Source organism: Phyllopteryx taeniolatus, chromosome 6 (assembly GCF_024500385.1).
Source record: "Phyllopteryx taeniolatus isolate TA_2022b chromosome 6, UOR_Ptae_1.2, whole genome shotgun sequence".
Lineage (NCBI taxonomy): Eukaryota > Metazoa > Chordata > Actinopteri > Syngnathiformes > Syngnathidae > Phyllopteryx > Phyllopteryx taeniolatus.
Genome location: NC_084507.1, coordinates 9,698,256 through 9,712,663, shown reverse-complemented (window position 1 = coordinate 9,712,663; position 14,408 = coordinate 9,698,256). Strand labels below are relative to the sequence as shown.

The 14,408-nt window shown below is 40.4% G+C and overlaps 1 protein-coding gene across 1 annotated transcript; it reads right to left on the bottom strand.

Annotated features, from left to right (window-relative positions):
• Positions 1–1,385: 1,385 nt before the first annotated feature.
• Positions 1,386–13,811, bottom strand: zgc:110410 (uncharacterized protein LOC553618 homolog). The gene is made up of 11 exons (XM_061777550.1): positions 13,712–13,811; positions 12,512–12,631; positions 11,269–11,437; positions 10,061–10,139; positions 8,950–9,003; positions 8,578–8,668; positions 8,406–8,443; positions 7,560–7,647; positions 3,588–3,677; positions 3,212–3,259; positions 1,386–2,665 (listed from the first exon to the last, which is right to left on the bottom strand). The coding sequence occupies exons 2-11, from the start codon at positions 12,614–12,616 to the stop codon at positions 2,513–2,515; spliced, it is 915 nt and encodes a 304-aa protein (XP_061633534.1). The 5' UTR covers positions 12,617–12,631; positions 13,712–13,811; the 3' UTR covers positions 1,386–2,512.
• Between the last annotated feature and the right edge of the window lie 597 nt (positions 13,812–14,408).

Below are 14,408 nucleotides of genomic sequence, written 5' to 3'. Positions count from 1 at the left end.
ATCACTTGCTCCTTCCACTCTATGTGAGCCTACAACAATCACCGTTTTGTCAACAGGAAGACTACTACAACAGGTTAATTATTGGTCGTTACCTGGCTGAAGGTGTCACTAGCACCGCCCATAATAATAATAACCCTCTCATGGCACAGATGGGCTCTCATGTGACAGGGTCCAAAAAAGTTGAGGCAGTCTGTAAAACCTACAGTGTGAATGATTTGAGTGGTCAATGGAGCCACACTCTTTTACAGGTGAAGAGCTCACCCTGGTATTGGTGTCTACCAGTCTGACGGCTACATGACTTTTGGTTTCCTGGTCTTTGACTGTTTTCAAGGGAAGCGTTGCAAAAGATATGCCCTTGTTAAATTTCCCACAACCTGTTGAACTCCAGGGTTGTTAGTTGGTGAGTCAGTGGCAGCCCGGGCCACAGAAACAACAGAAGGAGATGAAGAAGCTAGCTGATGTGAGTTAGCCGTAAGAGTATTTGACTAGGGCTGACTTCAGGGCAGGGTAGAGGCCGGTAGACAGATAGGAGGTGTCCCCTGCTGGTGTGCTACTGAGACAGCCTATGGCATAGACGAATCAGTCGAGAGGCTTTGGTTGTAAGCTGATAAAACCACCACTCATTGAAACTTAGCTCCCGTCTTTCCAACATTTCTCACGTGAGCATCCAGATGCTCCTGAACCTCAGCCGCAGTCCACTGCTCAGGTGCTTGCTGTTGAAACAACATGGCAAGACAAGGCTCAGTATAGATTGATTAGTGACAATAAGTGGGGTCCTCAACAGATTTTCTCTGCAAGATTTGGGAAGCCAATGTTGTACCTGAACGAGTTCAATGAACAAAAGTTGATGAACTATTTAATATTTGGTGCGAGCATGAATTGAACTTAGTTCATTTCTGCTGGATGAACGTAATTGAAAAAGTGCTCATTCTGGCGTCAAAGATTGTTTTTTTTTTATTCAAGTGTGCCAGGTTTTGTTAGGGACTTACAGGAAAAACTCATCTGAACACATTATATACGAGCCTTCATATATTGGTGACTAAACGCTATATTTGGCAAGCGATTCAGTGTGGCCACAGTCGCCATTCATGCCAGGCACGTCGCAGCTGCGTGAGACCGCATACTCAATAAATGCACTAGCTGGTCATAATGGCAAAACCAGCAACAACCAACATGAAATAAAAACTCTCCAAAACTGCGTGATCAGTCACCACACCACACCGCTGCCCTCCACACCAGAGGAGAGAGTGGGGAGAAGCAGACTTGAGCCACGTGAGACGCATACCTCGAGTACCAGAGTAGAGCTGGTCTGAGATGTGCCAAGTGTAACTGGTAGTGTCTGACTCTGTGTTTTGTGTTGTTGTAAAGACGCACACCAGGGTTGCTTTGGAGTTGCACTTAGTTTATTCTCAGTATTGTACCTGATTTAGTCAGCATAAAACAAACACACTGGTGTGCTCCCTCCCATGAAGATCAACAGTAAAAAGTCAAAAAGGGTGCACACCTAACTTACAGGGGGCAGTGTCACATCAGTTATTGCAGTACGGGTACACGCTAAAATTAACGTTGCACAATTTGACACTACATCAGCACACATAAGGTTATATTATTATTCAAACTTAAGTATTTTGTGTCGTTATAATACAAGAAATTACATACAAGATATTTACAAGATCTTAACTGACCCTGTGACCCCCTAGAATTATACAAAATTCTGGGCTCCAAAGTAATCCACATGGAAACACACTGGCCCTGAAAAATAAATACAGTGGCATAAACCAATGATATAATCTTCCTCGCTAACATCCATCCATTTTCCTTACTGCTTATCCTCACTAGGGTCGCAGGCTGCTGGAGCCTCTTCCAGCTATCTTCAGGCGGGAGGTGGGGTTCACCCTGAACCGGTCGCCAGCCAATTGCATGGCACATAGAAACAAACAACCATCCGCACTCACATTCACACCTATGGGCAATTTAGAGTCTTCAATTAACCTAGCATGCATGTTTTTGGGATGTGGGAGGAAACCGGAGTACCCGGGGAAAACCCACGCAGGCAACATGCAAACTCCACACAGGCGGGGCCGGTATTTGAACCCCGGTCCTCAAAACTGTGAGGCAGATGTGCTAGCCAGTCATCCACCCTGTCGCTGTGTTGTGTAATAGGTATATTTATGTGCCACTATGTTCAGCATCAACTCTGTGTTGAGTTTCAACACATTTCCCATGTTCTTAACTGCGTTTACATGCCGACCGGCAGTTAACATGCCACCTTCCATTGAATACAGAAGTGCTGCGTGCATAGTGTCCATTGATCTAACTTACATTCAAATGACAAAACTACAGCAAATGTGAAATAGTTTTAAAGTTAAAACACTGTGGTGCTTTACAATAAGTTCCAAAAGTATTATCGTCCCGCAGATAAAGTGTGGCTTGAGACTTGTTCAATATAAATCTAGGTACACACTGAGTCATTGCATAGTTTTTGCAGAGGCCTTGTCATGGAGGCTCAATGTCAGCGACAGAGATTAATGAGTTTCAGTAAGAAAAGGAACAAGACAACAATGTCCAGGTAGAGGCTGAGAGCAGCAAACACATACTCCTCAGGAGAGATCTCGTATTTTCTGTGTTTTCCGCCCACGATGAGCTGGGTATCAAACACCAGGTACTGCAGAGATAGAATGAGAGAAGATGCTTCAACAGCAGGGGTGATGACAGCTTGTTTGTGTGATTAAAGAGACATTGTGCCAGCAAAGGGAGGAAGTTTGAAAGAAACTAACAGGGCTGTAGTTCTTTGAGCGGAGCTCTAGTACTCATAAATAATTCCGTAGACGTTGCACAGCTGAAAATAAGTGGTGACTTGCTCCTGACAGCCTGTTGGGGCTCTGTGAGCAGTCCAATCGCTCCCCTATTTGACAGCAGGGGTGACCAACATTTGCTGTTGGCGCCAAGGGCATGCTGGGAGATGGCTGTGAAAATGAAGCCCCCTGTTGGTAAGAGGTGTAAAACTCAAATAAAAGGGCAAAAGGACATCAGAGTCTGTTTGCGCTAACTACTCAAACTGGCACTGGAGGTATGCCGCTTAGCCCTTGGATCAAATCTTGCATCTCATTCACACTGGTGACATTAAGCCCTCTTTGATTGTGATTTAGTTCACTTGGAAAGGTCAGTGTTGGAGAGCTTATTTCATTCCTGACAAGTGCAGAGTACTTACCAAGGAAAACAGCAAGGTGCCCAGGCAGGCGTAAGCAATGTACGCAAACTGTTCAAAGACAAAATCAACAGAATTTTCCATTGTCAGTGTAAAAATAGTGAAAATAAAATGTTCTGCAGCTGTGTCTAAGTAAAATGCCTTCTATCAGGAGAGCAGTGTTTAGTTTTGGCTCCAGATCATTTGTTGGATGAAAAATGGCTGTTTAAAATCAATGCCTATTGTTGTAAATAGCTGGCCTGATGCAAAGAAATGTGCTGTTGTCAGAGTAAACTGCTGTGTATACTTAAGAATGTCAGTGTGAGATCAGTGCAGCTTTTTTATTCATTCCACAAGCATCTCATTGTAACATGGATGCCAATCTTCCTGCCTCATTTACCTGTGATCGGAGGATTGCACAGAGCAGTGCAAAGGAAAAGAGGGTCCAGCCAAACACCCACAGGCTTCCACTTGCCATGGTGAAGTCCCACTGGTGTCACAGAGGGGAAGTGGAGAGAGAGAAAGAGAATGTGAGAGAAAGAACCAGAGAGTGAGAGAGAAGTGAGACAGAGCGAATGTGACCAGCCTTGAAAAATACACAACACTGGTGGCAGCGCATCTTTCATTTATGCTCATTATTACAATAAAGGCCACTCAAGGTCGTCGAACATTACAGCCGGGCTGCAAAGCATCCCAGATTACTGAGTGATGAAGACACATTGCAGTTCAACACGTGAATATACTAACGATTGTGGGTATAATGATCCTGGATAATTAATCAACCAGATGCAACACTGGCACGTAGGGAGGGAGGTGGCATTTTGGCCTGCCTGCCCTTTTCAGAGAGACAGAAAAAGATGGCAGCTACCACAAGAGAATCACTATCACTGATTACCTGACCTGCAAATGCAAGATGAATGTAAAGTCCAAAACAAAACACACAAAGGAGTCACAAGGTCTATAAACCTTAATCTATTTTGTTTAGTCAGTATTCAACTTGATGTGGTGTCTGTTAATCTGTGAAATTTGTTCATTCCACAGATTAATAGTGAGTTGATTGAAGAGTCTATAGATTAGTCTTTAGCCGATATATAAGTATTTATGACACATATATCCCTCTATTAAACCCAGTTTAACAAGACTGAAAATCTCTATACTCGTTCAGATCAGTGACACAGATTGTTTAAATTTCAAATAGCATCTAAATAAATTAAAAGGCAACTCTCACTGCCATTTCCATTTTGCCCACATCTATTTCACTATTAAGGTGCATACTAACATGCACTCTCGCATACAGTTGACCCAAAAACTGTAGAGAAAACGGTTCAGTAGCTGAAACCATCGAGTTGTCTTGACTCAATACCATCTAACTTTTTCAAAGCTATTGCGAGGTCTGTGCTAGCTGATTTGCAGCAAATAATCAATTGCCCACTTCAGTCAGGCGAGTTTCCTAAAGCTCTTAAAGTAGCTGCCGTTAAGCCTCTTCTAAAAAAAATAGAACACTGGACGCTTCCATGTTAGCAAGCTATAGACCCATCTCAAAACTCCCTTTCATTGCCAAGATTGGTGAGTTATTTTTAATCAACTCAGCAATTTCTTGAACTTAAATTGACTTTTTGACAAATTTCAATCAGGTTTCTGAACTCATCACAGTACAGAATATGCTCTTATCAAAGTGCTAAATGATAGAAGGTTAAATACTTCCTCAATTCTGGTCTTGTTGGACCTCAGTGCGGCTTTGATACGATAGATCATAATATACTGCTGAACAGGTTGGAAACGTGGGTAGGACTAAATGGAACAGTCCTTAAATGGTTTAGGTCCTACCTGGAGGAAAGGAGTTATTTTGTAACCATTGGAAGTGTTCAATCTCATCGAATGGTAATGACCTATGGGGTCCCTCAAGTTTCAGTTCTTGGACCCCTCCTGTTCAGCCTGTATATGCTACCCTTGGGTCAAATTCTTCAGAACTTTAATTTTGACTATCATAACTATGCAGATGACACACAGTTATATCTAGCAGTTTCTCCAGATGACTACAGTTCAATTGAGGAGTTGTGTCACTGTCTAAAACCGATAAATAATTGGATGAGCCAAAATTTTCTTCAATTAAACCACAACAAAACTGAGATAATTGTTTTTGGCAATAAAGAAAAGAGGATTGCTGTTCGTAAATATCTGAAGTCACTCTCTTTAAAAACCAAAGACCAAGTCCGAAACCTTGGTGTTCTGATATATTCCGACCTGACTTTCAACAGTCATATCAAATCAATTACTAAAACGGTCTTCTACCATCTGAAGAACATATCCAGAGTGAAGGCTTACATGTGTCAAGCAGAGCAGGAGAAGCTCATCCATGCTTTTATCTCAAGTAGACTTGACTATTTATTGATCTTCTGACTCAACTCCCCAAAAAGAGCATTAAACAACTGCAGCTCATTCAGAATGCTGCAGCTCAGGTTCTGACCAGAACAAAGAGGTCAGAGCATATTACTCAACTTCTAAAGTCTTTACACTGGCTTCCAGTCAGCTTTAAAATTGATTTTAAAGTTCTGCTACTGGTCTATAAATCACTAAATGGTTTAGGTCCTGAATGCATGAAAGAAATGCTAATGGAATATAAACCCAATAGGGCTCCGAGATCGTCAGACTCAGGTCAAATAGTGGAGCACTGAGTCCAAAGCGAACATGTTGAAGCAGCATTTAGCTATTATACTGCACACAAATGGAATAAGTTGCCAACAGCAGTGACGTCAGCCGCAAGTGTGATTGTTTTTAAGTCCAGGTTAAAATCTCTTGTTTTTTCTCATGCTTTTTAGAGCATTTCCATTTTTAAATGATATGTCTTACACTGTATGCTGTTCTAATTGTACTTTTATTATTTTTTTCTTTGTTTTAAATATTTATAAGCTGTTTTTTTTCTTTGTTTTTAAATGCTTTTAATCATGTAAAGCACATTGAGTTACCTTGTGTATGAAATGCACAATATAAATAAATTTGCTTTGCCTTGCTCTAACTATAAATCATTTAAAAGGCGTATTCACAGTCATCATTACCTGAATTCTTGCTCATACCATAGCACACCTTATAATGAGATTTTAAAATGGCACCCAAATTTTAGCTGTAGAATCGTGCTGTTTGCTGCTCTACATATGAAGAAGTAGGCCGTGTTTACAAGAGCTGTATGGTTTCTTTCAGTTTGCTTTGGTGAAATTTCTAATTGGATATTAGTTGTCAAGGGTACCAAAAGACTTGATAACAGACACCTTTATTTGGGCAAACCTCCTTTGGACTACCAACCAAATGGTAGACAAAAGGATTGAGCCAGACACATTGCTATTTGTTGATCGGTAGACAGAGAATTGTCACTTTTGTTTTACAACAGGAATAGAATGGCTAGAATACAAAACATATTAAAAAAAAATACTGTCACAACAGAAAGAGAATTCCAACTTCAAACATTACTTATGAATGGATAATGTCTGCACATTGCAGCACTGTTCAACATTTGCCTATATTTAATTTATTGGCAGGTCACACTGAACCCCACAGGTATGACGTTACTATTTGCACACCTTATACATTTATCACCTTCTGACCCCTGTGCCTTGCAATTCAGATCAGGGTTTTCCACCTTAAACCAAACTGTGGCCAACTGAGCCAAGGTGTACCATCCATCCATCCATCCATTTTCTGAGCCGCTTCTCCTCACTAGGGTCGCGGGCGTGCTGGAGCCTATCCCAGCTATCATCGGGCAGGAGGCGGGGTACACCCTGAACTGGTTGCCAGCCAATCGCAGGGCACATACAAACAAACAACCATTTGCACTCACAGTCACACCTACGGGCAATTTAGAGTCTCCAATTAATGCATGTTTTTGGGATGTGGGAGGAAACCGGAGTGCCCGGAGAAAACCCACGCAGGCACGGGGAGAACATGCAAACTCCACACAGGCGGGGCCGGGGATTGAACCCAGGTCCTCAGAACTGTGAGGCTGACGCTCTAACCAGTCGGCCACCATGCCGCCCCAAGGTGTACCATTAGTGGAAAAGTATCTTTTATAATATGAACAAAACAGAGACAATGGGATGCAGCAGATAGCCTAGCGCATGTCAAGGTCATTAACATTTTGTTTGGTGCTAGGAACAGGGAATTAACCTGATTTACAAATGCAGTTTTTTTTTTTTTTTTTTAGCAGTAATCATACAGAGAGCCCATCCACGTTTAAAGCTTTGCTGGTGACTGCATGCTCAGCGTAACACCTTTGACTGCAATATGGACATTTACTCCTGAGCCAGAGCCAAGTCACTGCGGTGTTGTGACGACATGCCTTCTGCTGCCAACTGAAAGTAGAGTGTGTGACAGACCTCACCTTTGACTGCATCGCAAATACACTCAGGGAGAAGGACACTAACGCCGTCGCGCCCACGGCCCACAGAACAGCTTCGGCTGAGAAGAACCTGCAGATAGCCAAATCAAACACAACGAATGCAGTAAGGCAGGCCCCCCATCGTTTCATAACTGAGAAGCATGAGCTGAAGGATTCAGTCTTGCATGGTTTTCAAATGAAAATGTGCTATTATTTCCTTTCTGTCTTAGCTAGTGATGGTACCCACAAGACATGTTACATAATGTATTGTTCCTCTTCATTTTATATCAGTTTCACTTATGACAAACCCATGAATATGATAATTGCAATGCAGTATTCACGCGAAGCCTTCAACTGAAACAGTGCCTCATCAAGTCGCTCATACAGCACACTCTGCTTTTGAACCATGTGGTTCTTTATTCTGAAAATAGGGTTTTCTACGTGCTTTATTTTGTATTAAGTAGACTTGGTATGTACTGTAGATAGGAAAGAAGGTAGATGTGTGGATTAATGGATGGATGGGTTGGTAGGGTGCAACTGTAGGACTTTGAACCACATGTTTCTTCAGGTAGGCTTTCCATAGGTCAGCTCAAGTAGGTAGATGCCCTTAAGTAGGTAAATGAATGAATGGATCGATGGACAGATTGGTGGGCAAGATTTTATTTATTTTTTTGAAAGCCAAATGTTTTTGAAGCATTTATTTCTTTACATGGGTAAAACCTTAGGTCGATGTGTCGGTTAGGTAGCTGAGTAAGGTAGGTAGATCACATCAGTGTAGTACCATGAGATGTGGAGAAACATCACTACTGCGTATATGGATCAGCATGAGGTTTAGGAACAAATACTCACACTGCTACGGATCCCAGCATTAAGCCCTCTGCAATAGTCTGTGACAGATATGGAGGTGGGGTGGGGGAGAAAGAAGATGTAAATACGTGACCAAAAAAAACAAGAGCAAAGGCAATAAAAGAGAGCAGGTGAGGTGGGGCTTTGATTTAATGGCTGGCTGTGTGCCACTCACAAACAAGCCCAGGGTGATGAAATTGAGGGGGACCCCACGCCGAATGTTGTCACAGCAGGACAAGACCACAATGAGTACAGTCACTGTCCCCCTATTTCCCAAAGAATATAGAGGGGCTGTTGTAAATAGCAAATAATGTGAGGATAAACAACACAAAATAGCACTTATGTTCAGTATGAGTTCACTGAAGGGGATATTTATTCACAGTGGAGCCAGCATTTTCATCGACTGGGACTCAGTGCTGTGACAGCCTGAATTACTTTTATGGTTTTTATTAGCAACGTTTTCATTTAGTTCACGTACCAACAGGAGAGATGTGGACATCCAATGTGTTTAAACAATCTGAATGAATATTTTTGATAGCTGACTTACATCATGGCATAGGAGAACCAGTTGTTGGTCCATGTCCATTCCTTTAGAGAATCCCTGTTATTTCAAGAAAAATGGGAGAAGAAAGTCGCGTTTAATAGAGTTGCTATTTCTTTGACAGTGGCACGAGAATCATTGCATTAAATATTAACAGAGGATAGAGCATCATGCACATGGGAGTTGAATGCAATTTATGAAAAGAAATTACTATTGCAGCGTTCCACCATATCCATTATGCAACACATAAAGCTCTAACCACTGCAAGATAACATATTGGGAGGGAGAAATTCTATTTTGCTCTCTACCAACTTGCATCATATTATTTACCTCAAAAAGCTTCTTAACTGAGATCCCTGGAGCTCTGTGGAGGGGTTTGGCATGGGTCAAGAAAGAATCCATTCAATTATGCTGCACAAGCAAAAGGTGCAGGTCCAGGATTGTTTTTATTTTATCAACGTGATTCCATGGGAGACAAAGACATGACTTTTCTCAAATGTAAACTTATTTCCCACTCCCTTTTTCTTTCATACCATACTAAATAAAATGTTAAACTAGGAGGCGGGAAATGAAAATACATCAGCGTACGTACTGTACGTACTTAAAAGAAAAATACTAGTTTACTTTTTGGTGGAGTTAATTGTATCCCAGCAGACTTTATGGATTTAAGTGCATTTAAAAAGTCTGTTAATAATGAAAAATAATAATTATAGTAACACAGTAATTTCATCTGTTTGGAATCTGATTGTACTGCTGAAAAACATACAGTAGAATTGGGGGATGTCTCGTGGGATACATTGTCTATGACCTTAGACTTCTAGTTTTCTTCAAGATTTACTGTACTACATGCTAAGCATCAGTCTGACTTTCATCCAAATTGACTTAGGATAACGTTCTTAATAATCATAAACAAATAGAAACACAAAAGAAACCTACTACTACTTTTTTTGTTTTAACTCTGAGCTTGTGGTAACACATCCTTGGTGTACCGCAGCTACTATGACAAATTACACTGCAGTCAATTTTATTTTTATTTATTTTTTTGTAAATGGCAGTTGGCTACCTGACGCCCATTTATCTTGAATGGAAGCTGTTCATTGGTGTAATGCTGCCTTACCAGTAAAGAAAAGCACAAATGATTCCGACCGTCACCAGCAGCTGAATCATCAAGGTCAGGTAGACTTTCCTTATGAAACCTGTTGACAAAGAAAGTGCAAGGATACTGTCAGCTGAAAAGTACATGAAATGACCCTGGCTGCCACTGTGACTATGAAGGTCGGCGTGTGTTTATAGAATGAATATAAAATGGTTGTTCAACATTTCACTATTGTTCTGCATTCTAACCAATTATTCTTGCATTTCAAAAGATTTTTGTGTGGGAGCTGAAGAGCTGAGCTGGATTGTAGCAGTGATCAGGGAACAATTTCTAGTTTCAAATCAATTTAAACAAAACACTGCAAAGCTGGCGGCACAGTGCGTGAGTGGTTAGCACATCAGCCTCATCTTTCTGAGGTTAGGGATTTGAATCCAGGCTCCATAAAATGGATTGAAATACAGTGTAAACAAGAAAATGTTATAAAGTGCGCTTTATATTGTAGTATGAAAGTTTCAAAAGATATTATGTACAATCCAGTGAGCACAGACTTTGAGCAGAAACTAAGGATTGGCTTTGTTTCTAGCATTAAAATACTGCAGTTAGCAAGCAAGCTAACATACTGTATGTAAAATACTGTATTCATCTTAGCGACAAGGCTCTGATTATTGTTTTCCCACAAACAAAAAATAAGTGAGACATAGCAGACTCACAGATGACATTTTTTTTTAAAATTGATGACGTAGTATATTAAAATGCTCATAACTTTTGATCTGAAAGATCTGTGTTGTCTGCACAGCGACTGTTCATGATACATTCAACGTCAGCTCAGAAAACGTGCTATGACCTTAAAAATTAATTCAATTGTTTGAACGGCTGTAAAAGTGTTGGGGGGACAGAAGGGACAGATTCAGAAAGTGAGGGGGCCATGCACGCGCCCCAGCTACACTTCTGTTCTTAGGTGGGAATGTGAGCGTGAATGGGGCTTTGTCTACATGTTCCCTGCAATCGCCTGGCGGCAAGTCCAAGGGTGTACCCTGCCTCTGACCAGATGTCAGCTGGGATAGGCTCCAGCTCACTGATGAGGATAAGCGGTATAGAAAATGGACAGCTGGCACTGCAGAGCCAACGAGACATGAATTATCAGCACTGTCCTTATTCAGCTCTGAAAGTTACAGTAGGTACAGTCAAACTAAAACAACTGTTTCTTTTTCCATTTGACTAATGCTCACCTCTCCGTATTGCAGAATCTGCAAAAACACTGTCCTCCAATCCATGAGAGTAGAAAGGTGGCACTTGTTCAAACTGGTGCTCGTCACCAGCTGCTGCTTGTTCTTCTGAGTGGATCCTGTTTTCATAGATGCCAGGTGGGGTCACCACTGCAATGCCCTCTTTCCCCACCTAGTTCACAGAAACATTGTTGCTCATATAAAGAAAGAGTAGATGTCGGGGGTAACTGAGGTCAGTTATCTCATTTTTGGGTAAAATCGATTCTGGTGTGCTACCAGTTACAATTTTCAAATGATTGTGCTGGAATTTCATGGGATATTGTCCTACGTCACAGAGAAACCCAGATGATTTTCAAAGATCTCCTACCCAAGCTGCTTGTGCTTGTTATCACTTATTAGCCATAACCATGAGGTCTGTAACATTGTTTCCTCTCAGACTAAAGTGGACATTGTATGTGCATATGCATTATGTTTTCAGTATTTTTGTATGTAAAGGGACAGACAGATGTTTCAATATGTGTGATATATTTCTAATGTAAATGGATGACAGATATTTTCAGTATAATCGTAAGTGAATGGAATGCCACAATTTTCATTATGAATGTACAGTACGTGTATGGACAGACAGACATTTTCATTATCTGTGCCAAACAAATGTGATGTGTTGTAAACGGTGGACATAAGAAAATCTCAACCTGCATCAAAGTGACCAAGACCGAACAAAACCACCAAACCCAAAGTCTGGACCCCACTTGTTTGCAATCTGACACAAGATAACCAAGAAAGCAGAGGTCAAAACCGATACTTTCAAACACTCTACTTGCCACATTAAGTTAATGCTCTTCAAACTTTTAAGGATTACTGTTTTGTCTCATGGCAGACGAGTCGCTAAATTTTGTGGTAGCTGAGATCAAATGTCAGATTGACCTAATCAATGCAGTTACAACCAATTCTGTAATTTTCGGGGATTGTTGTGATTCAAACACAGCATGGCCAAATCAACGTCATCAAGCAACTGCCTTGCAGGTACAACACAGTCCACAGTTTTTCCTTGTCAACATTTGTTGTAATCAACAGCAGAACAACTTGACGTATTTTTAGGTCATTTTAGGTTTAGAGGTGTGAGTGTAATTCATCTTTTTCATTTCAAGTTCTAGAAAGAAACTGTTCATCTTGAGTGTAGGAGGCCACACATAAAAGACAAATTCATTATTCTCGAAAAGTGCAAAAACATTTTTGAACTCACCTGATAGGTCTGTCCTCTATATAAATTCTGCTCAGAGTCGTGAGGATTGTAGGGTGGAGGTGGAGGTCCATATTTATCGTTTCTGCTACCATTAGCCTCATCCATTCGTCTCAAAGTTAGCTAATATTTTTTTTCAAGGGAAACACAAAAGAACATGTAAGGTCATGGTTGTGACATCAAGTTACTGTTTGGCATAGCATCGACACTTTCATCAGTGATTTTCCTTTGGCATGGGCCAATGTCAGCGTAAAGACAAATTAAAGCATATTTTCAAAATAAGGCATTATGCAACCACTGCGAGCCAACAAAAGTCTAACATTCTTACTTATGGCCTCAGCCTGCGTTTAATTCAGCCCTTTATGTACTGTATGTTTGGTAGCAGCATACGTGGATAATTGATCACAGACACAGAGTATATAATCAGACTGTAAAACCAGGATTTCCTTTTTACATACAGTGATTACAAGAGGGGGCAGTATTATCTTAAATTCATTTATCATGAAAGACAGTCATTAATACTTCAATAATGACTAATTCTGCTTGATTAAAACCTGCTTTAAAATGGTCCTAATGACATTCACCAGCCACTTCATAGGTACACTTGCATAATCTATTGAGATCCATTATCAAAAATGGATTAGATTTGTCTGGGAAATATTAATTCAACAATATAACTAACCGGGGTTCTACTTTGTAGAACTGCACTGCATCCTAAAGGGAAGCGTATATTTCATCATTATTGGAAAGAGAATATTAGAAACACATTCAAGATGATGAATTCCAGTTCTTCACCACCAATACACAAAAACAATAATAAACGTAAAGTACTGTTAAATGAATGCTGTCTAGCAAAGACAAGAAAAACTGAGCATTTTTGATAGCATTGGATTATGTAGGTGTACCTAATGAATCGTCAAGACTCAAGAACGTGTGGTCCAATGTCACCATTGTAATTCATGTAAACGTCATTAAACTTATAATTACTTATTACACTCAATCTTCCTGTAATGATCTTTGTTAACATTGTTTACTCAAAAATAAAGATCTTAATAATATCCAAAGTACACATCTATGTGCCGTAAAGGTCACTTACATAATGGATACAACAAAAGGATAGAACTGCTCAGAAAGTACCTAAAAAAAAGTCAGACTTTGGTCTTTTCATTTAAATCAATTAATGAGAGTTAAAATGAGTCTTACCTACGACAGTGCAAGCCGGAAATTTTGGACTTCTCTGCTCTTCCTGTGTTGTCAGCATGCCTCAGGGCAAAGTCTACCCGCTATCTGCACGTTTCCATAAAGCTAGCACTGCTCTTTAGCTGTAGGCGGAAAGGATGTATCCCTCATTAGGCTCAACGGGATATTCAGATGATGTTCTTAAAATGCCATTGAACTAACTAGCTTCTTTTTTTTGTCAGTGGACATCACCTTTTCTTTCTCCAATTCTTATCAGCAGGGTTTCAAAATGCACTTGCATATCCATACTTAAATCAGGACCTTCTGAAATGTCAATTTCCTATCTTGTTCAATCAGCTATTGATGATGGTTGAGGAGGAAAATGACATCCTTTCTCACCTTTGGTAGCATTTTTGGAGCCATTGCGTGACACAGTCCACTCTCAAACCTACAACCCCAAATCCAATGTTCAGATGTTGTTCAGATGTTGTGTTAAACATAAATAAAAACAAATACAATGATTTGCAAATCATGTTCAATCTATATTTAATTGAATACACTACAAAGACAAGATATTTAATGTTCAAACTGATAAACTTGATTGTTTTTAGCAAATAATCATTAACTTAGAATTCTATGGCTGCAACACGTTCCAAAAAAGCTGGGACAGGGTCATGTTTATCACTGTGTTACATCACCTAGTACCCGCACTCTTTTACTA

Bases quoted from the DNA above. Each gene is read 5' to 3' on its own strand.
- zgc:110410 (XM_061777550.1), bottom strand. From the start codon at position 12,616: ATGGATGAGGCTAATGGTAGCAGAAACGATAAATATGGACCTCCACCT. The intron at 11,438-12,511 runs GTGAGTTCAAAA...TCTGTGAACTAG, and splicing joins ATAGAGGACAGACCTATCAG to GTGGGGAAAGAGGGCATTGC. The intron at 3,260-3,587 runs GTAAATGAGGCA...GTCTTTGAACAG, and splicing joins GTGCAATCCTCCGATCACAG to TTTGCGTACATTGCTTACGC.